The sequence below is a fragment of the Venturia canescens genome, chromosome 5, assembly GCF_019457755.1.
Source record: "Venturia canescens isolate UGA chromosome 5, ASM1945775v1, whole genome shotgun sequence".
Classification (NCBI taxonomy): Eukaryota; Metazoa; Arthropoda; class Insecta; order Hymenoptera; family Ichneumonidae; genus Venturia; species Venturia canescens.
In genome coordinates this window covers 1061412-1084020 of record NC_057425.1, presented here as the reverse complement: position 1 = coordinate 1084020, position 22609 = coordinate 1061412, and the positions used below count along the sequence as shown (strand labels likewise).

The 22609-nt window shown below is 43.7% G+C and overlaps 1 protein-coding gene across 1 annotated transcript; it reads left to right on the top strand.

Moving 5' to 3' along the window:
• Nucleotides 1-1122: 1122 nt before the first annotated feature.
• On the top strand, nucleotides 1123-22189 carry LOC122411101 (agrin). Its single transcript, XM_043419643.1, has 9 exons — nucleotides 1123-1569; nucleotides 15859-15975; nucleotides 16113-16422; nucleotides 16581-16724; nucleotides 17695-17865; nucleotides 17959-18123; nucleotides 18354-18476; nucleotides 18938-19114; nucleotides 21420-22189. Exons 1-9 carry the CDS (start codon nucleotides 1521-1523, stop codon nucleotides 21649-21651), a joined length of 1488 nt encoding a protein of 495 aa, XP_043275578.1. The 5' UTR covers nucleotides 1123-1520; the 3' UTR covers nucleotides 21652-22189.
• The last annotated feature ends 420 nt before the right edge of the window (nucleotides 22190-22609 follow it).

Genomic DNA, 22609 nt, shown 5'->3' with positions numbered 1-22609 from the left:
GCAGATAAAATAAAAAAGCATAGCCTCTTAATTCGGAGTCGAAATTTTCTTTGGTATTTCGCAGCTTTTCCATCATTGTTTTACCATCCGTTTGCTTGAGAATAACGAACGTGAATGATGCAAATTCGATGAACGCAATCTTTATCCTCGCAGATGGATGCGGGCTGACTGACAATGAAAAAAGTTGACTCATTATCGAACTGTGGAGCAACATAAGTGCTCGTATCGTCGAAAAAGCGACTTTCTGCTCGATCTTTCGAATGCCCGAGACTCTAGCATAGCTTTCGTTAAGAATATTTGAAAGTTCAGCAATATTTTTCGATCGATAATGGCTATCCATCAATGAGGATCAATAAACACCGATCGATATCACGCAGCCTTATTCGGTAAATGGAAGCTAATGACGATGGAAGAGTACAGGATCATTGGCACAACGAGAGAAGAGGAGGCTAAGTCGGTGTGAATAAATACATACGTATAGAAAGAGAGAGCGAGAGAGTGAGGGGCGCGAGGCGGTCGACCGTTGGCCTACAAAGCGATGAGGGCACACAGAACGTATAGCTGTACAAAGCGTACGTGGCTTATAAATTACGATCCACCGATACGTGTTGGATGCTGTGGTCGTATATTTGTAACTGGTGGTCCAGCGGAGAAGATGAACGTTGGTTTGAACCGGCATTGGGAGACCGCAGAAGCTGTGGTCGTCGAGCGAGTACGGACGAGAGAGGATAGGCAGAGAACGTACCGAGGCAAAAGTCTTGAGAGTGCACGGAGCGTTCGTATTCTCATTGTCAATGATGATGGTCCAAAATCTCTCTGTCTTTATTTGTCTGCCTCTTTGCCTCGCTCGCTCCCTCGTTTCTCAACTACTCTTCGCGTTGACGCATAACCTCGGCTGTAATGAGACTTCGATATGGGCTGGGAAGGAGAGAAACAATTGGAAAGAATGGGAATGGAAGAGAGGCAGAAGAAAAATGAGAAAAACAACTGTCACGAGAGGTATTAGGATCAATATATGTGTATGCGTACATCAACACATGTTTATTCCTCCTGGAAATGAGAGCACACGCCACGTGAAAGTCGAGGAAGGGGTTCGTGGGCTATAGGCAACAGCGAACAAGAGTCCGGCAGGCTCAGTCGTTCGTGGACCTCGAAGGACGATAGAGAGGTCGTGCAACAGGAAAGCACTTCCTCCTCGAAACCTTTTTTTCATCAATCGAGACTCTGTCTCGGATCGTTCCAATTCAGTACTTCATTTTTATACAAATACTTCAAATCCATCTTTTCCCTTGGCCCGTTTATCTGTGACAATTTTCTTCTACGTGGCTTCGAACAGTTTTTTCTTACTTCCGCGATTTCTGTAAGCGGTACCCGGCTGCGTGCTCCAATCGACTGTTCATCAAGCTCAATTTGGGACCAAACGACGCGTGACCGTTGTTCGCGAGGCTAACCTCAATTCTCAACACCGAATAATACAGCTCGTTATTCGTATCCCAGGACACTCGCAAAGGGCTGCAAGGATGCGATCTCACGTTGTCGCTACTCTTCTCCTTCTGTGCTGCTTACAAGGTTTGTCTTTCATTTTTGCTCCTCCAACGCTTTCCTTCCTCTCGACAACAATTGTCCCTCAATAATCTTTACGAAATCCCCAAACTTCAATTGTTTCTGTCACAGAATAAAAAAATCATCGAATTATAAAATATATCCATTAAATTTCTGTCATATATCTACGAAAGAAAATAAAATCGCCACAGCCTACGAGCCGAATGTTTTAACTGTGAATTCAAAGCGCAAAATTCACTCTGGCTTAATTCGACGAGCTCAATCGAGGCCCGTATACTCGAGCATGGTAGACAGAAAAAAAACACAGCGTACCGTACGCCCCAGGAGGAGGCTCTCGGGTTGTCGTCGCCCACGAGAAGATCGAAAAGAGTTTCGTAACCTCGTACAATACAAAGCTCGTTATACGGAAGTACCATCGGCCATCCTGCCTTGCCTCTTTATCCTGCAGTCGCGCATTATGAATTTAAATAAACAAATAAATCCGATTCGTTTTTCATACTCGGTGAGGTGTCTGTTTGGGTAGAATTGTTAATCGCGCGTGTGCATTCGAACAAACCTTACTTCCCATAGCCAGCGCATCCTTGGACAGGTTTATCTTGAGATTATATGAGTTGTGAGATCCGATGCTGCAATCCTTAGGATCGTCGCACCTGTGAAAATTGATGGCTTCCGCGTGCTGTTGCGTTAGATTTCTATCCTCGGGATTAACGCTTCTCGCATACATGCATTTTGTGTGAGCCTCGACCAATTCAAATAATTTTCTCATCCATTGCGCTTTTCTACTTATTTTCACTTCTCGCGATGCGTTTCTTCTTTTCAAATCCTACAATAATTCTCGGAGCTCTCTTGGAGCGACTTTGACTCGCCCTGGACAATTTCCATCTTCCGCCTCGAGCTTCGAGCTTCAATCGCGCTCGCTCAACGCGTTTCTCTTCCGGCTGGATAATCGAACGCAGCGAATTATTCGAGATCCCAGATTCACAAATTATTCTCAGAAATTTAACGTTGCAATATTTTGCAAACTTCCCGCCAAATCGAGGACTCTTCCGCTTCATTTTTTTGATCCGAGGACTCGGCGTAATCCTGCGCTTGTCGTCAATCCTCGGACGCGAATATCCATTAATTCATTGTTAATAAATATCGAAATTTCAATTAACAGATCGATTAATTGACTCCGGCTTTACTGACACTTGAAATTTCGTGAAAATTGCACTACTCGGAGAGTTCCAACGAACTTGCTTGTTAAGCGGGAGCTCCATTCTGTTTGTGCTTGAAGAAGAGATCGTTCCGAGGCTAGAGAAAGAGCGAGGACGGAAAGAGAATGAGGGAAAGCCGTAGTAAGCGTTGCCGATAAGCAAATGCAGATTCAACTGAGAGAGCATAAGAAGCATTTGAAGCTCATAATCCAGCTTGTAAAAAGTTTATAACGAGAAGATTACACAGATATTTATATACATACACAGAACTATATATGCACGAGTGAAGAAGACGTGAGCTCGAAATTAGAAAAAATATAATTACAGCGAGTCGTGGTGTTAAATCCGTGAAAGATCGTTTCGAGAGTCGTGAGTTCCGTAATGCAATAAGTTGATCGGTAAACCGGTCACTGAGATGGACGACCGAGCAAATACGTATACGAGACGTGACTTTAGTAATATCACAAATATTTGTATTCTCAAAAAGCAAGGGAATGCGAAAATTTGAATTAGCGTCGATCCATCACAGAGCCGAATTCCTGTCGATCGAGTTATCGATCAGCGTGCTCATGTGTCCACAAAATAATGAGTACAATTATCGTAAGATCGCCAGATTGAAGGATAAAAGGAACGAAAGAAGAATACGAGATCGGTAAAAACTCACGATTTGTTCTTGTTTCAATACAGATGGGCATAACGTTATAATTAATAAGTATCATTATGCTCATCAAAGAGGCGCGATCTCGTCGTTATGATTATGCGGGCAAGATGAGCTCGATCCGAGAAAGTAAGCAAAGGAGAAAAAAATGGTCGTGTGTGTGCACGAATACCGGGTGCATTTAAATCGAGTGCCTCGAATCCTTATGCAATTATCCACTTGCTCTTGTATTTTTTCATCGCAGTTAATGAACGAGTCTCGTAACTGTAGCCTCGTGTTTATTTCGCTCTGTTTGGAAAAAGAGCAGGAGAATAAACGAGCATCGAAGTGGGTTAATTTTATGCAGCGCATCCGTTTTTACAGGCAGGTCTACCCTTTTCCCTCCCCATCGCCAATGATATTTTTATGATACGTCGAATGGATGCTAAAAGAAAAACCGCTACTGAGTGAACATCCTGCTGTCGGTTTTCACGCTGCGAATCGTCTCACAAATTTCGTCAGGAGCGTTTTCACAGTATTCTGCCTCCATGAATTTCCCTCAGACAAGCCTACTTCCGGTCGACCATCTCGGTGGCTGAGCATTTTGTAAATCGAGCAAGCTATTCCAATATTTGACAGGTGGAAAAATCATTTTGTTTTTTCGATCGTTTTTGCTATCGCGACCGGTACGACGTTTCCTTGGCGAACTTGTCAAAAAAGTGAAAAAGCAACGTAGATTCGCGCTCGCGAGAAGAAGATGTCACCGCAATAGTACTCGGCGCGTGGCGATGGCAGCGGAAGTTTTTCCATCGCCTCGTCACTCTCGAATTGTGAAATTTATTTCACCCTCGGCATTCGCAGCATCGTGCACAATATCATCGTGCAATTCGTTACGATTTTTCTTTTCCTCAAGGAATAACAGTGCATTTGAGATTTCGCGGGAGAATGAGAGAATATAGAAGTGTACGGGACGCCATGAGTAATCGAGTACTCAGCAGCTATGATGACTGGTATTTCGAGTTGTTGAATGAGCTGCGGTAGGCGACGGAACATGATAAGGGTGACAGATATGAGCAATTAGCTGTACACGAACCAAGCAGTATTTTCCCTCTCGAGCCGAGTGAAATAATAAATCTCCGATTTAATACAAGCATGTAACACTCTGGGAAATGCCATAAATAACGACGAATGAGATTCACAGCAATGAAATTCTTCCGAAAGTTAGAAGCGCGCTTGCACATCGTTCGTCGGGGCGTGAGCGCGAGTGCTTTCCTTTCTCCCCTCTGCGTGCTCGAATACCGTCTGTACGAGTGCGAGTAAGGACGTTTTGCTTCCCGTTAGACTTTCAAGCGACTCTCATTATTCTGCCCTTTCTCTCTTCCTCTCTCATTGACCCTCCGCGCGCGCGCGCGCGCGCAGGCACTTACAAAAGTTGTATCTCCGCGAGTTGCCTCGCGCAAGAGTAAGGACGTCGCTCGATCCGCTAGCAGTTTGCGAAATGGAGAGATGAATTAATCGGGAGCAATCGCTCGTGTCGATGGGGTGTCGCGAGGGGGCGTGGCGATGCGTCTCGAGCGAGCAGGACCCCCGCCCCAATTCTCGGGCGCTCGATTGATCGATGGAATCATTCTCGTTGATCTCCCGTTGGAATTCCATTTCTCCCGTTGTTTTCTTATTTATCGGGATTAATTGTCACGCGCCGGTTATGCGCGTTGCGCTTCCAAACGGGCCATCGCATGAGGGGAGGGGGTGAGATCGAAGGATGGAGCGTCGCGTATCGGCGCTCCTGCGTCGTCCTCGCTCCCACATTAATCGGGACTCGCTCAAGTCTATTGTTCAATCAATGCGGGTGCGTTCCAGCTGCATCCATCGATGGACGACGAATGACTGCCGATACTTTTGCTCCAGCGGATGAGATTCGAGTGTTCGAGTTAGCAAAATTGAGACAAAAGGAGTGAAAATATTTGAGAGTCCGCGACTAAAGGGGGTTCGACGATGAGAGGCGAAGCCGAGTATAACGGTAAATAGATTGATGAATGGAAGGAAGAAAGGGTTAAGTCTCAAGCGGCTGCTGCAGAGATAAGGCTAGTTTTGTATCTTCCATACGTATTTGGTCCCGCACCTGCGCGTGTTGCTGGGATTGGTTGGCTTACTTCGATGACCTGGAGACCCAGTGAACGTGTTCGCTTCGCCATGCTCTTCTCGCCAGCACGATGAATTTCAATCGTCGCTTGTTCGAGGCAGTTCAGTTCTACTTTCGGGGCTCCTTTTGTTCCCTTTTCCGTTTCTCTATTCCCGATTCCCAGTGATAAATCGCTCGCCTCGCAAATCTACTTGCTTCTTTCGATTCGTCTCGTGCATCCTTTTTGTCGAAAATGAAAAACGCACGCACGCGGCTCAAAAAACGGAGGAGAAAGCGCGGCTGGGGGCAGGCGGAGGAAAACGACGATGGCGGTCCGGAAGGATTGTTGCTGTCATTCGGTGGCTTGGAATCGTTTCAACGGTATTGAGATACCCGCTTAATGGGACCACGCTATTACCTATTTAGCTGTTTCGAGATTTATTCCACGTAGAGTAAACTCGTGTGTTAGCTTCGCTCTCTCACCAAGGATAGAAATTACTCGATCATCAACGACATGTGTATAGATATTCGTGTATATTGGGCACACGAGTGACCCAGAAAGAACATTTACCCAAGTGAAATAACCCCGCTCCTTCTCTTCCTCTCTAATACAAGATTTTGCTGCTTCCTTTCACCCGACATTGTACAAGTATACATCGAGCATGGACACGCTTATGATTTTCTCGTTCTCCAGCTGTTGCTCAGTATACTTTCAACCGTCATTAAATACAAGGAAAAATAATAAATACGTACCTCGAGCGTTATCGCGGCGAGTCTCGGCCGATCTATCTCCGGTGTATCGATCCTTTACTTTCTTCGAATCCGTATACAGTTATATAGTCGCCCATCGTTAGTGTATCACCGCGGCACTGCCGGAAGCATCGAAAATCTTACAAAAATTTCCACCTCGAAGTATGCTTGAGATAAAACTCGTTGAACGTGGGCCACGCACCCGAAAATGTTTTCCTCGCGGTGGGTCGAACCAGCCGCGTTTCTTTGGTTCTTCTTTTGTAATGCGTTTCGTACGAGATGAAGCAGGCAATCAAATAACCTTGACATTAGCAAGTTCATGCGTTGCCCTCTTTCGTAGGCTAGTCGTGGGTGGGAGTGAAAGAAAGACACATGACGGCGCACGGTTCCCGCTGGAACGGGCACGCTCGTTGTAACGATCAACTCGTTTTACGGGCGACATCGAAATATATGAGTAGCTTTATCGCTTGTGCATCGAAAAGCCGTTGATTTTAAGAAATTCAGTTTTCAAGCTGGCGCGATTTTTTTCTCTTTCACCAGGATTCAATCGTGTTCGATTGCATGTTCGAAAAATCGCTCAACGAAGTATGCCGAACATTTTTCATTTGCGTTAAACGAGGTTAACAGAGTGCGCACAGCTGCGCCTCCGGGCATCGGTTTTTCACTTTTGAGCGAGCGTTCGCTTTCCTTCGTTTCCAATCGAGCCGTACAATTTTCTGTGTTCGCAATTCACAAGTATTTCGAATAACCGACAGAAAATATATTCGAATCTTCGGGGTCGATTGACGATTCACGGAAAATCGAAAACGTCTTTTCGATAAGAGAAGAAAAAGTGAGAGACACGGAGAAGGCTTTTTCTTTGCGCATTCGTATCGTTTTCTCTTCTGCATGGTGTAGGCCACGAAGTACGCCCCCGGGCCCTGGCAAACAGGGATTACAAGAAGTAGGTATGGAGGTAAGGTCGAGGCCGCCGCATCGCGATGTACGCGTCTATCTTTATCCCGGGATACTTAAGCACACGCGCATGCACACATAGACGAACGTGGGTCTGTACCAAGAGGTTCGTGTACTCGCTGTCAGCAGGAAGCGAGCTCACCGTCATTACCATCCCCGTTGCGGCGTATAAATTTCCTCGTTCGCCTGTGGCCAAGGACGTCGGCTTTCTCGCCTCGGAAACGCGACCAGAGACGAAGTAAGAGCAGATTTCCTAGCCGCAAATTGGACTGTTGTTGGTCGCTTGGGAGTGTTTTCTCTATAAAAAAAAAGGTCGCGTGTCGAATGCGTCATTTTTTTAAAACTCTCCGACTTTGAAGATCTCGCATGTCTTCGTCGCCCGCAACAGTTTCGTTGCGTAGTCTCTCTTTTGTCCGCGATGAGAAATAGAATCATTCGAATTCACATCGTCCCCGAACTCGATCGCGTTCGAGGCTTGCAAATTCGCAGGAACGCTATCTCGGCCAAGAGAAATAAATGCAAGTCCGCGTGTCCTTACAGTGTACGGCGTAAACGACGGGGGAAAAAAAACGTTCGTATACTCCGCTGGAACATCGGGTCAAAACAAATTAGCTTAACTGTATATCGTTTTACCGTAAAAAAAAAAAAAAAGAAAAAATCATAATGATAAATAAAGGAAAAAGATAATTGAGTATTTTCTCGAAGAATTTGTGGTCGAGCTGAAAGAGGTCACTCGAGATTGTGCACTTTTGCTTCGAACGAATTAACGTGCTTCTTTCTTTAATGTAATTGGCTCGGCAAAGATTTTCTACTGAAATTTCTAGTCAACACGATGGCTCGAGGCTCGATCGAGTTTCACGGGCCTCATACGATTCGATGTCCTGACCGATCGACCGATTTGCCAATTCCGAAACGAAGGATTACACATTATTTTCGATAATTAAATTAAATTCATTAAGGAAGTTGAGGCATTAGAACGGAAATGATGTCATCGCTTTTAAACCGATTGCATCTTATAGCGTCGTTGCTGAGAAAAATCAATAACGATTTGGGCCAAATAACATGTAACCTTATGGAAATCAAGACACATTCAGTGATATTTCTGTTAAAAATGATGCTAAAAATATGAAATTTTTTGGGCAACATGAGCAAGGCTTGCCGAATAATGTCAATTTTTTTCAGATTTATTAGGACATTTGTTGAGATTATATTAATAATAATCTGTTTCCCGTGCAGTTTTTTGAGGCTAGGATCGTCACCGTCCGTCTTTTCGACTGAGCTTTCACGAGTTTTTCGTCTTTTTCCCCCAATTTTTCTTTAAAGTGCATGCAACATTGCCCAACTGTAAACTGGCCTAACTTTTGATAGGTACAGGTCATAACTTTTGGGTAAAAAAATGACTGTACAGCCTCAACTTCCTTAATGCGAAGTCTGCGATATCATACGAAAAAAAGAGACAAACTCGATGAGTATTCCACCGCAAAAATGTGTGGTTTGATGAATTTGTGGAATCCAGAAACCGCACGATTCGGAGAAAATTCCGCCCCGGAACGTCTTCCCATGAAAATTTTCGTTTATATCTTCGGATAATTAAAAACAAATGTTTCGCTGTAGCGAACCATAATGAAGTGCAGCCGGCGAGTGAATGGTAAACGAGAAGATGGTTATTAGTCCCTGGGGCCTATTACTCGTACAATACCATCCAGAAATAATGAATACTACGTGCTCTTGTTTGGCGTCTCGTGTTCATTACAAGCCGCTATGCACGGGGCAAAGTGGACCCAACATTTTTCCTCACAAAGAAAAGTCCACTTTGTCCCTCAAATTCTTTTTTGGCGGGATACGAGAAATAAATGTGAAAAATGAGTTTTGAAACACAGCGGTAATTGAGAGATCGTACACCGAGAAAAAAAGTAATTGGAACAACGAAATGTAGGATTACGGTGTGCCAGTGAAATATACGATCGTCACAAGGTCACACACGATTAAACGAATAAAATAGTTTTGGACGAAACTGCAGATTCATTCTCTCCGGAAGCATTGCGGTTGAATGAAGAAAACTCTTCCAATAACATCAATTGCTATTGAATCGAGAATTCTTATTCTCAGTCTGTCGACTGACAATCCTACCTTAATTTTCTACGGTCTCCACAAATATTATCGCTGCAGCAAAGAACAGTGAAAATATTTGAATCCGCCAAACTTTCCGAGTGTCACGTAGGGTGAGAGTGAACGTAGCAAATTAGCGACAAGTTTCCCCGCATTTATATGTTTGTCAAGTTACTTTTGTCGATAAGAAAACGCTCCACGACGGCGCGGTAGGTGTACCAATCCATTAGAAATATCGAGTCTCGAAAAACAGCGCGAACGTTGCTTTTCGTATGCGTTGCTCCGGATCGGTGCAAGACCGAGCCCATTCGAACTGTCGTTAAATTAGCTAGCAAGTACAATTTTGCTGTTTTTGGATCGGCCGAGCTGCAACCGCGAGTGCGCAAAAAATCAAGTTCCGCGTTGCGATTGGACGTCGCACTGCATGTAACACACGAAGATATAGCAATCTGGTATGCGAGGCACGATTGAAATTTCTTCGATCTAACGGATCGATACACGCCCTGTAGCCCGAGGATGAGAGAAAGAGGGATAAGTACAAAAGAAGATTGCGAGAGGGCGCGATGATTGCTATTTCGCCGTAAAAGATGTAGTGTCGTTGGCTCTGTCCTTGTTCGTTTTTCCTTTTTCTTTTTTACTTCTTTTCAATGAGACGTCGTCCGTTGTTGAATACACGATGGGAGCGGCGGTGGCAGCAGCGGTATAGATGCAAGAGACAGTCTGGGAGGTAGTTTTTCGCCCCAGTACTCCACTTACCACTTAACCGATCGAACGATTTATGGAACGACGACAACGACGACCGACGTCTTCTCTCGTGAGCACACGCGTCGTACGTACACATCTTCATACTTGTTTTACTCTTGGAAAAACGAGCGCGAGTTTCTCATAGCCGCGAGCCTCTTTTCTCTCGCTTCTGCTCTTTTGCCGTGCCCCCCCATTCCGCGATCGCTTCGCCGTCTGGTCACTGCTCGAGCTTGCCTCCCATACATCCCGTTCGCGCGATACTCCTCTAAGCCTAACGCAATTATACGCCGATCTCGTTCCTTTCGTCCTTATCGATATCGCTATCGCCGCGCGGTCCGACGGTTTATGACCTCTCTGTTCTTTATCCGAGGATAAGTTCTTGAAAAATTGCCCTCTCTTTGGAAATTCGTTGAGAAACGCGCTGGCGACTCGACCCCAAGTATCTAAAGAACTTTCTTTACGTTCTAGAAAAAATCATGCTCGCACGAAATTAATTATTCGATCAGACAGTCCTTTGGATGTGCTAAATTTAGAATAAAATACTCCGAGACATAGAGGGAGCGATGAAGTTGGCGGAGAGAGGGAGAGTGGAAAAAGTGACACGTACGTTTAATTGGATCGGACGAGCGATCTCGTTGGCAGAATTCCAGGCGCGCTGAAATGAACGGAATGAAGAGATAAGCCAACTTTCGTAGCACGTGCCATTTTTTATCCGGAGTCTTGGCATCTCAGGCGAAATTGAGGACTTTTTACCGAGTCACGAGACCGCTTGAATTCTCTAGTTCTCGATACTTACCTTTTCCCAATAGTTTTGTCACTTATTTTGACCTAACGAATGGGTAATTGATCGTTGCATAAATTCCTGGTGCGGCGGGAATTTGGTGCGCTCTTGTTCACGATCGTTTCGATTCCATTCTCAGTTTTAAACCTCCGCGGCCGCGATTCGTCTAAAAACGGGATGCCCCAGTCCCGAGGAGCGAGACGAGGACGAGACTGAGTAAAATTGACGAAACAATTGCTACTAAGGATGAGAAACTGTGTAACTCGTCCGCTCGCGAAAACAAGCCGCGCTCCATTTTCCTCGCCAAGTTCACTGACATCCCGAGTAGCGTCGTCAAAAGTTTTTTCGACAATTCTTCAAGCCCGATGGTTCGCGCCAGTTTGTGCCGCTACCGCGTACCTGCTCGAGTCGCGTCGCTCCGCGCCCGATGTCAGTCTCCCATCATATAGCGGGACGAAACAATGCCCCGTGTAATCCACCCCGCTATGAGGAAAAGAGATCTCTTCCATCGATAATCCCGCTCTCTCGAGCCTAACCAGCGTGCGAAACGCCATGAAAACCGTCTTCGCTGCGCGACGAGCTCATCGCTCCGAGAATCCTACACGCACGAAAGCTCTCATCTTGCCAAATTGCTCGCATGTACGAGCTGAGGGATTATTAACCGAATGACTCTCGAGGAAGGATGCTCGATGAATAATATTCGGCCGATCTCGTTGATTCTCAGTACAGTTCGAGAAAGAGCGAAGCCTGTATAGAAAGAAAAGAAAATTAAACGCGGAGAGGAGGAAAGCGCGATGGCCGATGTTCCATGGACACACAATGAAACCAGAAAATACTGGTTGAGAAAAATGGATAATCGTGAGTTGGAGAGACCGTAGGATCGTGCATCGTAATTTCTTGAAATTTGGTGTACTCGTGCGTGATTCGACGCGCGCGCTGACTGTGAATGTGATAGGCAAAGTAGACGCAAATTTCAATCTCGAGGTCAGAAGAAGAAAAAAAAATTTTCTTACACGTTTTTCAGGTTTATTTTGATAAATATTAGTCTCAGAGAAAAATGTTTCGTATGAAAGTTGTAGCCTGGGAAAAGATCAAGTTTTTTTGTCCTGAAAGTTTTCCGCGCCGAAGCAGTAGTTTTTGAGAATAACGGGAAAACACGTTCCGAGGTGACCCGCGATTCGTGAAACACATCTCGCCATGATCCAGACCTACCCAACTATTTTTGTGTACAGCGAATCCACACACGTATTCCGAGATGCTGCGGACCCACCCAACTATTCAATACTATTTTTTATGGTATTGGATTTTTTATAGGATTCCAATCCCCCAAAAGTTTACTCCTAAGATTATTTGCTAAAAATACCTTCCCGGATTTTAACGATATTTATGATATTTTAGAAAATTAAATAAGAAAGTCAAATTTCAAATAAATCGGAGGTGCGGCTCTGTAATAATGATTTTTGGTACGAGCTGGTTTGATCTGGCTCTCATTCAACGGCGATTCGCGTCTCACCGCGTTATTTCTCTCTCGTATACCCGCGAGATATGAAGGAGTATCGCGCGCGGGGAGTCTTGGTGCAGGGATTCTCGTTAACTCGTTTTCAAAAAGCAATATCCTCTGACAAGGCTCCGCTTCGGTTCCTCGTTAAATTCTTTTTTTCATTCTTCTTTCCTTCGGACGTACGCGAGTATTTTTCTTGATGACGGATAAAGAGCGATGAGATAAATTGCCGAGTTCGTCGACGCGGCTTGAATAAACAATGGACTCTCTCGCTCTCTCTTTTTTCGTAGGTTACGGTTTTTTATTTCGTCGCGATCGACGTACGAGTTTTATTTCGCGGTTCCTTTTCGTAACAGGAGTAGCCGTTGAGTCTTAAGGGGGGATCCTGCTTTGAAAAGTCAAAAAAATTGCGAAATTCTATACTTACAGTACGTCGAAAAATATAGAATTTCGCAATTTTTTCGAGTTTCCGTAGGTTCATGTGGAAGGGAAATATATGAAAATGGAAAAAGAATTGTAACTTTCGTTGCAGATTATAATTACGACCTCCACATTGTACACAGCTGAGAAATTTCGACAATCAGACTTTGAGCATAAACCATGTACAAATTAGTATTACTCACATTAAAACAACGTTTTTGTACTTTGAAATATCCTTGAAACTATACCGAAAAGTTTCCCGTAGTGTGTTATTTACTCTATCCTAAAAACATTCCCGACAACAATCGATTTTTTGACTTTCCAAAGCAGGACAAAGTTTATCAAAGAAAAGAGTTACAAATACGAAAATACATAGGTTTATCGTCAAATATAAATCTCGTTTCACCGTTAAAAGTGCTCGGGAATATAGCCGATGAAATTCACAACGAAATCGGACCGTACCGGGTATTAAAAATCAAATAGCGTGAAAAAAATGTAGCTGCAATTGCAGTAGGAAAAATATCATTATAACGTAGGAACGCGTTAGATGGCGCCTCGTTATATTCTCCGCTTCTTTTCTCTTTCCTGAGAGCAGCTCGGAAGAAGCTTCGAGATATCCTGCTGGGACGAAATGATGATAATCTCGCGAACGAGGTTCGGCTCACAAATGCGCAACTCGTTATCGCCACCGCATTAAAGCGCGCCTGTAAGAAGCGTTGTGAGGTGCAGAGAGAAAAAGAGAATGAATATTGTTGTAAAAATTGTCAAGAGTCGCTCTCGCGAATGTGAGAGATGAAAGCGGGCTAATAATCCTGCCGTACCTCGTTTCTAGATCCATTTAGAGACGCGGAACCAAGATCTGTGGATCCATAAATAACGCGGGCTCGGGCAAAGTGCGACGAGACGATTTTTCATTTTTTTTTTAACACAGGACCGATCGATATGTTGATTGAATCAGGTACCGCAACGCTAGTCAATGAGAGTGCTAAATTTTCAAAACGCTTTTAGACCAAGTTTAACGTACCGATTAGACGTATTTTTAGTGGATTTGTATTACAGCACAGCTTGACATGTAAAAATATAAAAAACGATAGTTTTGCAAAACCATCAACCGATAAATGCAAATTTCCACGATGAGACATTTTTATTGGTATTTTTCAAAGAATTATCTGCATTTTTTGTCAAAATGAATTTAAATTTCGCAATTTTTTCGGGTTTTTATGGGTTCATGAGGAAGAGAGATACGTGAAAATGGAAAAAAATTGGAATTTTTGTTGCAAACAATAATTACGATCTCCACATTGTACGCAGCTGAAAAACTTTGACAATCAGACTTTGCGCATATACAAATAAATATTTTTCACATTAAAACGACGTTTTTGTACTTTGAAATATCCTTGAAACTATACCAAAAAGTTCGCTATCGTGAGTACCATTCCCGAAAACAATCGATTTTTTTGACCTTCCAAAGCAGGATCTCCCTCAAGCAAAAAATCTTTTTCATTACTTCCCGAAGGACTGAATTTTTTTTTAAATCTACGCGGCGAATTCGTAGAGGAACTTTAGCACTCATTTGAGTTACCTCAAACAATCGTCTTTCAAAGCGGACATTTGAAATAAAGACGTACGCGATTGGACGAAGTAATATCCAGATAATAAACAAGTTTTGTGAGAATTGACCCAATTATTAGAGCTACGCAGATATACATGTGAACCGTTCGATTAGAAATCTATGTAAGATTAATTTTTTGCAGCAGCGGAAGGTATATTTATCGATCCAACACGAAAGGTCGTGTAGAAAAGAGCACCGCGAATACGAGAGAGAGAGGGAGGGGGCGGGATAAAATAGAATTGCGGTTAATTCGACACCGCGCATTATCGTTAATGATCTCGAGTGCTCTCATTATTTTCTTTTGCTTCCTCCATATCTCATTCTCTTCCTTTTTCCATAGCCCATAATCGTTATATTTCCTCCTGTTCGATTATAACGGAACTGTTGTTGAATGTTACTGTTGTGCACTCGGAGAATGCATTATCCTTATGGACTTTCTTGCGAGAGGGCTTTCAAAATCAGAGAACCGCAACGTTCTCTCGTTGCAGTTACATATATTATTATTGCGCTATGCTTAAGAATAATGTATCTTCCGGATTAAAGCTCCGTAACTGTTAAACCTATACTCGACCCTTTTTATAATGCATTTATTTATAACGCGGGCGTGCGCACGCGCGCGTTAATACACGCGGAGCGAATCTCAAACTCATTTGTAAATAAACATGTGTGGACACGGGCATGTACCGGTAAGTTCGGATCGGGACAGCAGGGTGTATAGCGTATAGTTAATGCAGAGTGCTGTTGACCCGATGCTCGCTGGACCGAGACCACGGTAACGCGTTACAACGATCCGAAGGCCAAGTACGTTTCGTCCGCATATATAAGGCATTCCAGCCAGCCGGCTACTTCCCACAGTCGCCAGTCCGTTTAGTTTTTTCCTCCTTTTTTATTTCATTTATATTTCCTTGACCTTCCCTTCGTCGAATAGTAATCGGATAGTGAAGAAACATCCGTGCTCTTTTTCCCACTTTTTAAGGCGAAATAATCCATGTGCCCCGTCCCTGGCGAACCTGGAAATGTACGACGCTGAAGTTTGCAACGTCGGAGTCCAACGAAATGGTATAAAAAATCTTCCAATTATTCCAGCAATTCTCCCATTTCGTTTTCTGCCGATTTGCAATATCTAGTTTTTCAGCCTGCACCGATACTTCGTGAAATAAAAAATTGGTCGACTCGAACGTTGCAAACTTCGGCCTCGTGAAAATATTCGTTCTTCGCCCGTCCATTGTTCATTCCTCGCACCGTCGATCGAAAAGATTAAAAATGAAAATGGACCTGGGCTCGCGCTCGCGGGGGTGGTGCGTCAATCAAAGTGGCACACCTCGCGTCGCACGAAAGAAGAGCGCGAGCGCGAAGGGTGCAATTCACATTGATTTTCATAGCAACAATCGACGGTCGCTACAGCGACTCGCTAATTATGAAAGTATATAAATAAATTATAGAGTGCTTATTATAACCCGTGTTGACAGAACTGGCAACAGGCGCCTGTCCCCGGATATGCCCAGCGGGCGGAGAGCCGGTATGCGGCACCGACGGTGTCATTTATGCTTCGCAGTGCGAAATGCGGAAGAAGATGTGCGGAAAAGGTAAATAAATAGGAAACAGAGAACGGAAAGGGCGATCGTGCGCGTTCGTAAAAATTGGAGGTCCGCGTCGCGAGCGCATCGCGAGAACGTAGGAGCAAAGAAAAAAAATAACGGGCATTGAAATCCGCTTGGAACAGGTGTGAGCGTGGCAACAGAGAAAACGGCTTGTCTCAGATCGTCCGGTAGCAAGTGCGAGAATCGTTGCCCGGGCGATCAGGATCCAGTTTGCGGTACGGACGGTCGGACTTACCTCAACAAGTGTATGCTCAGGGTGGAGATATGTCGCGTTGGCATCGAACTCTCTCACCTCGGGCCGTGCAACAATATCTCCGCGCATCGGGAAAATTGTCCCGTATCCTGCGAGTTCGCACCATTGGACGGACCGGTTTGCGGGAGCGACGGTAACGTCTACAAATCTACGTGTCAGATGAAGCTACTCACTTGCGGGTACGTTCAATTGCAATAATCAATCGTTTGAGTAGAACAAAATAGGGGAGGAGTGCGTCAATATTTCGAGCTCAAATTCGCTCGAGGCTGGGCTACTCCCGCGGAGGAAAAGAAATCATTAAATAAAATAGGAAGATTGAAGATTTTGATTTTTGTAGCCAAGGCGTCGTGAGGACGAACAAAAAGCATTGCCAGACAACGAGACACTGTCGTGAAACTTGCTGGAGAGGTGCCAAACCCGCGTGCGGCAGCGACGGGATTCTTTACTCGAACACGTGCAAAATGCGAGCGAAAAATTGTGGGTAAGCCTTTTTTAGATTATTACGAATGCTGCTCGTCGTCAGAGGCCCCAACTCCGTTTTTTCCATCTCCGCAGCAGACCCCTCTGTACTTTTCTTCTCTCGAGCACGCTGATTCGTCGACCCTCTTTTTTCTGGTCTTTTAATATCCGCGGGGTTGAGCAGCACGAAAGTTTAATGAAAAATCGCTTAAGAAAGATGGGGAAAAAAAATTGATTGATAACGCATGTGAAGCCGCGCGCGAGTGAGCCCTCGAGCGAGGGCTCCGCGCGCACTTGCCTCATCACGATAAGCCGCGGACACGAATAAGGGCAAAAGGCAGATACGAAGAGAGGACCGGGCCGGGTCGGGCCGCGATACGAGAAACGGTCGCACGTGAAACGAGGCCGGAGGAAAGAGGAAAAACAAAGTCGAAAAATTGGATGCGGTAGAAGTATTGTCGGCGCCCGAAATTGTTGAATTATTCAGCGGCCCTCCGATCAACGACGTACAGCGTTGTGCGCTTCTCGTTTTAAGGGGCGACTCGCGCCTTTGCTCCTTTCCAATTACGCAGATGAATCTCGTCTCCGGGCGAGCGCGGAGCGCCTCGCGATGCGGCCGCGTCGTGCATCGCATTTGTGCCCTCTCTCTCTCTCTCTCTCTCTCTCTCTCTCTCTCTCTCTCCACCTTTCCGGCATCGTTACTCCGCGGTAACGTGCAGCGCCCGAATACCTACTGCGTTCCCGCCCGCGGAGTCAATTACCTCGCGGAGCAACTTTTTTCCTCCAACCCCGTCGAGTTCTTCCAACTTCTTTTCGAGTTTCGAATTAGGATTTTTCTCGAAAATCCCCCGGCCTCCGGACATGCTGCCAGCGAGTTCCCTCCTAATTTATTCGACAAATTTTCCCCCTTTTTCGCCTTCACTCGGAATAAAAACATTATCAAGAGCAACATAGGAGAATAAATGAACATTTTTATCGATTATTCGTCGCAGAAAACACGTGTTCGAGGTACCCATGTCATTCTGCGTCTCCCGAGAGAGAACATCCGGCGGCCAGGCGACAGCTTGTCCTCTCGACTGCAACGACCAACCGGAAGTTCAAATATGCGGCTCCGACGGCAGCATCTATCGCAACGAGTGCGAAATGCAGATGCTCAACTGCGGGTGCGAGAAATTCGTTGATCCGTTGCACATATAGAAAGTAAAAAATTGACGTGCCCGCGGAAGCGAAAAAAATAACGGAATTCAACGTTTCAGACAATCGAGAAGAAAGATCGTCGCCGTCGACTTCGAAAAGTGTCGGCCACGCTTGACCAAATGTCTGAAGCAACAGTTGAGATGCACCGGCGACTCCGATCCCGTTTGCGGTAGCGATGCGCACACGTATCCCAATCAGTGTCACCTCAACGTTGCTGTATGCATGTGAGTATTCCTCTTCGATAAATCCATTTAAACGATTCAGCCTCTGTCATTACAAGCTAATAATTCCAAGCTCGTTCGAACGTGACCGTGCAGCAAGCAGATTCGAAGGGACGAATAATCGTCTCTTCGAACAGCTCCTTTGTATGCGCGGGAGTAAAAATAAAAATACGAATATCGAGAATATGAGCTCGTGTCGCGCGACTCAACAGCTTTATTTCGAATGCACGCAGGAAAGGAATTCAGTTGGCGCACGTTGGAGAGTGCACAACCTTGAAGGAGACCGAGCAGTGCCCCGAAGACTGTAACGACGTGCCCGAAGAACCAGTTTGCGGGAGCGACGGAAACGTTTATCGGTAACCGCGCATGGCCACTCTCATTGTTAGCGAACCTCAAAAAAAAATCGAGAAACGCAGTAACGTTGAAAGAACCAGGAGGCGCGTATCACACGCTCCGACGATTGATGCGGAGCGGTGGGCGCGAGTGACAGAGCCTTCCTTATCGTTCGCATTTCCAGAGGCTTTGTTCACCTCTGAATTGAATCGTTGCTCGTTTTCATCGAGCCAACTTGAATTTTCGGTGCACGAGAGTTTGCATTGCGAATCTGTGGAAAAATCAAACACGGCCGGGACGGGCAACGAGAGATCCGTTGAAAGGTTGAAGCAGCCTGACACTGCACGGGACTGTTTCGCCCGATAAACCGACTCTCTTTCCTTTCCAACGATTCCGCCTTTTCTGTTTTCTTTTTTTTTCATTATTTTTCATCCTTCTTCATTCTCCGGTCTCATCTCGATCCTCCGCTTATCCATTTTTCTAGATCGGTGTGTCACATGCAACGAGATACCTGCGGTCAACGAGTCGTTTCCGTACCCGCTCAACACTGCCGGACCACAGCCCTTTGCAATCAGATATGCAGCGGTGAACGTCAATTTGTATGCGGTTCCGACAACAAACTCTATCGCAACGAGTGCGAGATGAAGAGAGACAATTGCGGGTGAGCCAATCCTCCTTCTCCTCCTCCGACCCCGTTAAGGCTGCGCTATTATCAGCTCATCGATCCTCGCTCGAGTCATTTATCCGCTTTGTGCCGCTGCGTGATTAAGGATGGACAGACGCGAGGCCTGCTTTCAGATAGCACTCTCATTTTTCCCCTTACAATCCAACATTTCTTTTCTATGCCTGAGAGACATATCAAGACCTCTTATCGACTGTTTGCTTCGAATATTAAGGTAGTTCATGCGCCAAATGATTTTCTTAAGAACTTGAAATTTACACAGAGCTTGAGGAGGCTGGATCACGAAATCAAAGCAATCGGAATTTGATCAAATTTGGTGATAACGCTCTTTGGCATCGAGCATACGCAAATACGATTTTTTTCAAAAATTTTTACCACGCGCACGGAGAGACTTTTATACGAATATTTCGGATGAATTTGCTAGAAAGATTTACTATGTTTTGTAGCAGCGCTGTTCTATATCGCCATTCTATTACATTTCACCAAAGTCCATAGTAATTTTGACGCCGAAAGCAGTTCTCTCAAATTTTACTATGTACGACAGTCAAAATTTAGATCCGCGACATTCTTACAACGAACGATCTATCGATACCCGAATGTCACGAAATTCGGGTATCGATACGAAATTTTGGCGAAATTTTAAAAATTGGCGAATTCGACTGAACAAATTGCTTGAAATTTTACTATGTGCCACTGGTTAATTTTCATGTTTGTACTCGCAACGCTCCGTATAATTGGTGGGCGCATGAATTTTGCTATGTTATTGAGCAAAATTCAGTGCGATAAAAAAAGGAAAATATGAAACTATGCAATTTTTCGTATAGCACGAAGAGAAACGACTGCTGTGTTATCTCCTAAATTTTCATCAAATCATTTCATTATTTACTACGTTTTTTATCAAAATAGAGTATTTTACACCATGTTAAAAAATATATAAAAATGCATTTTTATGATAGATTTTGTAAAAAGTAAACGAGAAACGTCAATATTCGTTCATGAAAATGCAATGTAAATTTTATAATTCAATTTTAAAAATCGTCCCTTTTCATCTGTTTTTCAAATGTCTAAAACGCCATCCGCCATATCGGATTCCAACGTGACGTCACTTCGATAGTAAACAATCAAGATTCTTATCGTGCGCTCTGTGTTATTTTTAAATTTTACAACTTATTATTTACGTTTGTGGACTTTTATCATTAATTTTATTAAAACCGCATCGTGGAAGACGGTTTTGTGAAAGCAAAAAGTACAAATATCTACCAATGATAAATATGTTGATGGTGGCGACGAATCCACAATTTTGTGGCATTTATACACTTGTATTATCGCATTCAGGCACGAGACACCAATGCTATACTATTATAACTCATTACATTCACAAATCTTGTTACTTGGTCTTTCGCAATCGTATTGTTTACTAACGGAGTGACGTCACAAACCGAAACAACGCGGCGGCTAGCGTTTCCGCCGGAAAATTGAAAATTATAAATAAAAAATATTTTTTAAGACGCTTTTCGGTCTTTAATTTTTATTATTTTTAATCTCTAAAATTTAAATAAAAATTCCACTGGTTTATTACGATCTCAGGATTATTTTGAAACAGTTTTCAAAAAAAGGTGTAATACACCCTATTCGCCCGGTGTTCATTTTTCATACAGTACAACGCGTTATTTATTATGAACTGTTCGTAATGGTTCTCCCCCAACTTTTGCATTATTTGACACACTCTGTAACGATTATTATTATATCGATGTGGTCCGACGACGTTACTATAAAAACATAGTAATTTTTGCTATAAAAGTCTCTCCGTGTATAGTTATCGAATAATTGAGCTTTCGATCGAAGTTCTCATGCACGAGATGTATTACTGTATATGTGTAAACTCTGTGCTTATACACGTGAAATTCAGTGTCCAATTACTCGAGGGCTACGTGGTAGAAAAATCTAAAAAAGTTTATATTGTCATATATATTTTTAACATTTACCAAATTTTATTAAATTCTTATAATTTTGAAATTTGGAATGTTTTTAACATGGTTTAGCATGGCAATATTGTATCGTCGCGATCCAACCTCCTTAAATGGCTAGTCGACTGAGACGCGTATCAAATTTTAATGGGTTCGTGCTTAAAAAGTCGTTTATCTTTGGTTATAAGAAATGAACGCTTTTTACGAAGTTTCACCTTTCTTTCTCGAAACTTTGTTTCTTCCTCGTCGAAAGTTAAAACTCAACTTTTGTGGTATTGTGAAATAGAGGAAAATAATATTTGTTTGTTCGAGCGCAGAAAACACGTGTACGTGGTGCCGATGAAGCGTTGCGTCCAAGGCTTTTTGTTCCGAGGGTGTCAAAAAATTTGTCCGCCTTATTACGACCCAGTCTGCGGTACGGACGGGATGAGCTACAGCAACGAGTGTTTCTTGGAAATCGAAAATTGTCGCAGTCGGAGTTTGGTCTCGAAGAGTTATCACGGCATTTGTGGCCAACCGACCGAGGAGCCCAAGAATTATTTATACTAGAAGCGAATCTCAATTTTTTATAGCCAGGTGTGCCATCGTGCTTCGACTGATAAAATTCATTGTGGAAAACGAAATGAAAGAAGCGGGTTACGCGGCGGAGACAGCGACGACGACATTGGAAAATTCGAGGTTATGTCGTGCGAGACGTTTTTCAAAATCATCACCCAAATTGTACTTGTGTCATGCATGCGAATGAACTTGTACTGAAAATTATGCAGCAACGATCGAAAAATCAAACGATTCTCGCTAGCACCCGCTCAAAAATGAAGACGAGACTGGATTTATTTCCAATCGAAAATATAAATTATTTTTCCAACTCGAACGTTGAAATGAGAATTCTTGTGTCTATATATTCGTTGTGATGTATGTTGAAAATATGTTCATATTTTATAATTATTCCCATTTATTATCATTTTATCATTTATCGCCTCATATCCGTTTATTTATTACTCAACATTTAAACGTATGTACATGCAGTGTTTGAAAACGACTGACATTGTGTATATGCTTTTGTCAATAATAAATTATATACACACGATACGCGTCGTTGGTATCCCTTCCTATCCATCCATCGTTTCTCGGTTTCTCGAAAGAAAAAACATTCGACATCTACAACCGCATCCGCAACGGTGGGCATTTATCGTCGGCTGGTTTCAACGAAATCGATAAAAGAGAGTGTGTGTTCGACCGTCGAATTGATACCGGGGTTGTGTGCATTTTCGAAAATTCTATTTGACAGTCGGTGAATTACTGAATTGTGCGGGGGACTTTCGAACGGCCCGAAACAAATAAATAAAAAATTTTGTTAAAAACAACGATGAATACGCCATTCAACAATATTATTGTTTAACGATTGTATAACTCCCAAGAGACTTGTAGAAAGAAAATGAAACATTTCTATACCGAAACACGTTTCTAGTAGAAACATTTTTACCCAAGAAATCAGCCGCGTCACGAC

Excerpts from the sequence above, each read along its gene's own strand:
- LOC122411101 (XM_043419643.1), top strand. The coding sequence starts at position 1,521 with ATGCGATCTCACGTTGTCGCTACTCTTCTCCTTCTGTGCTGCTTACAA. Across the intron at positions 1,570-15,858 it reads CCTTCTGTGCTGCTTACAAG|AACTGGCAACAGGCGCCTGT; the intron begins GTTTGTCTTTCA and ends CCGTGTTGACAG. Across the intron at positions 18,477-18,937 it reads AGCGACGGAAACGTTTATCG|ATCGGTGTGTCACATGCAAC; the intron begins GTAACCGCGCAT and ends CCATTTTTCTAG.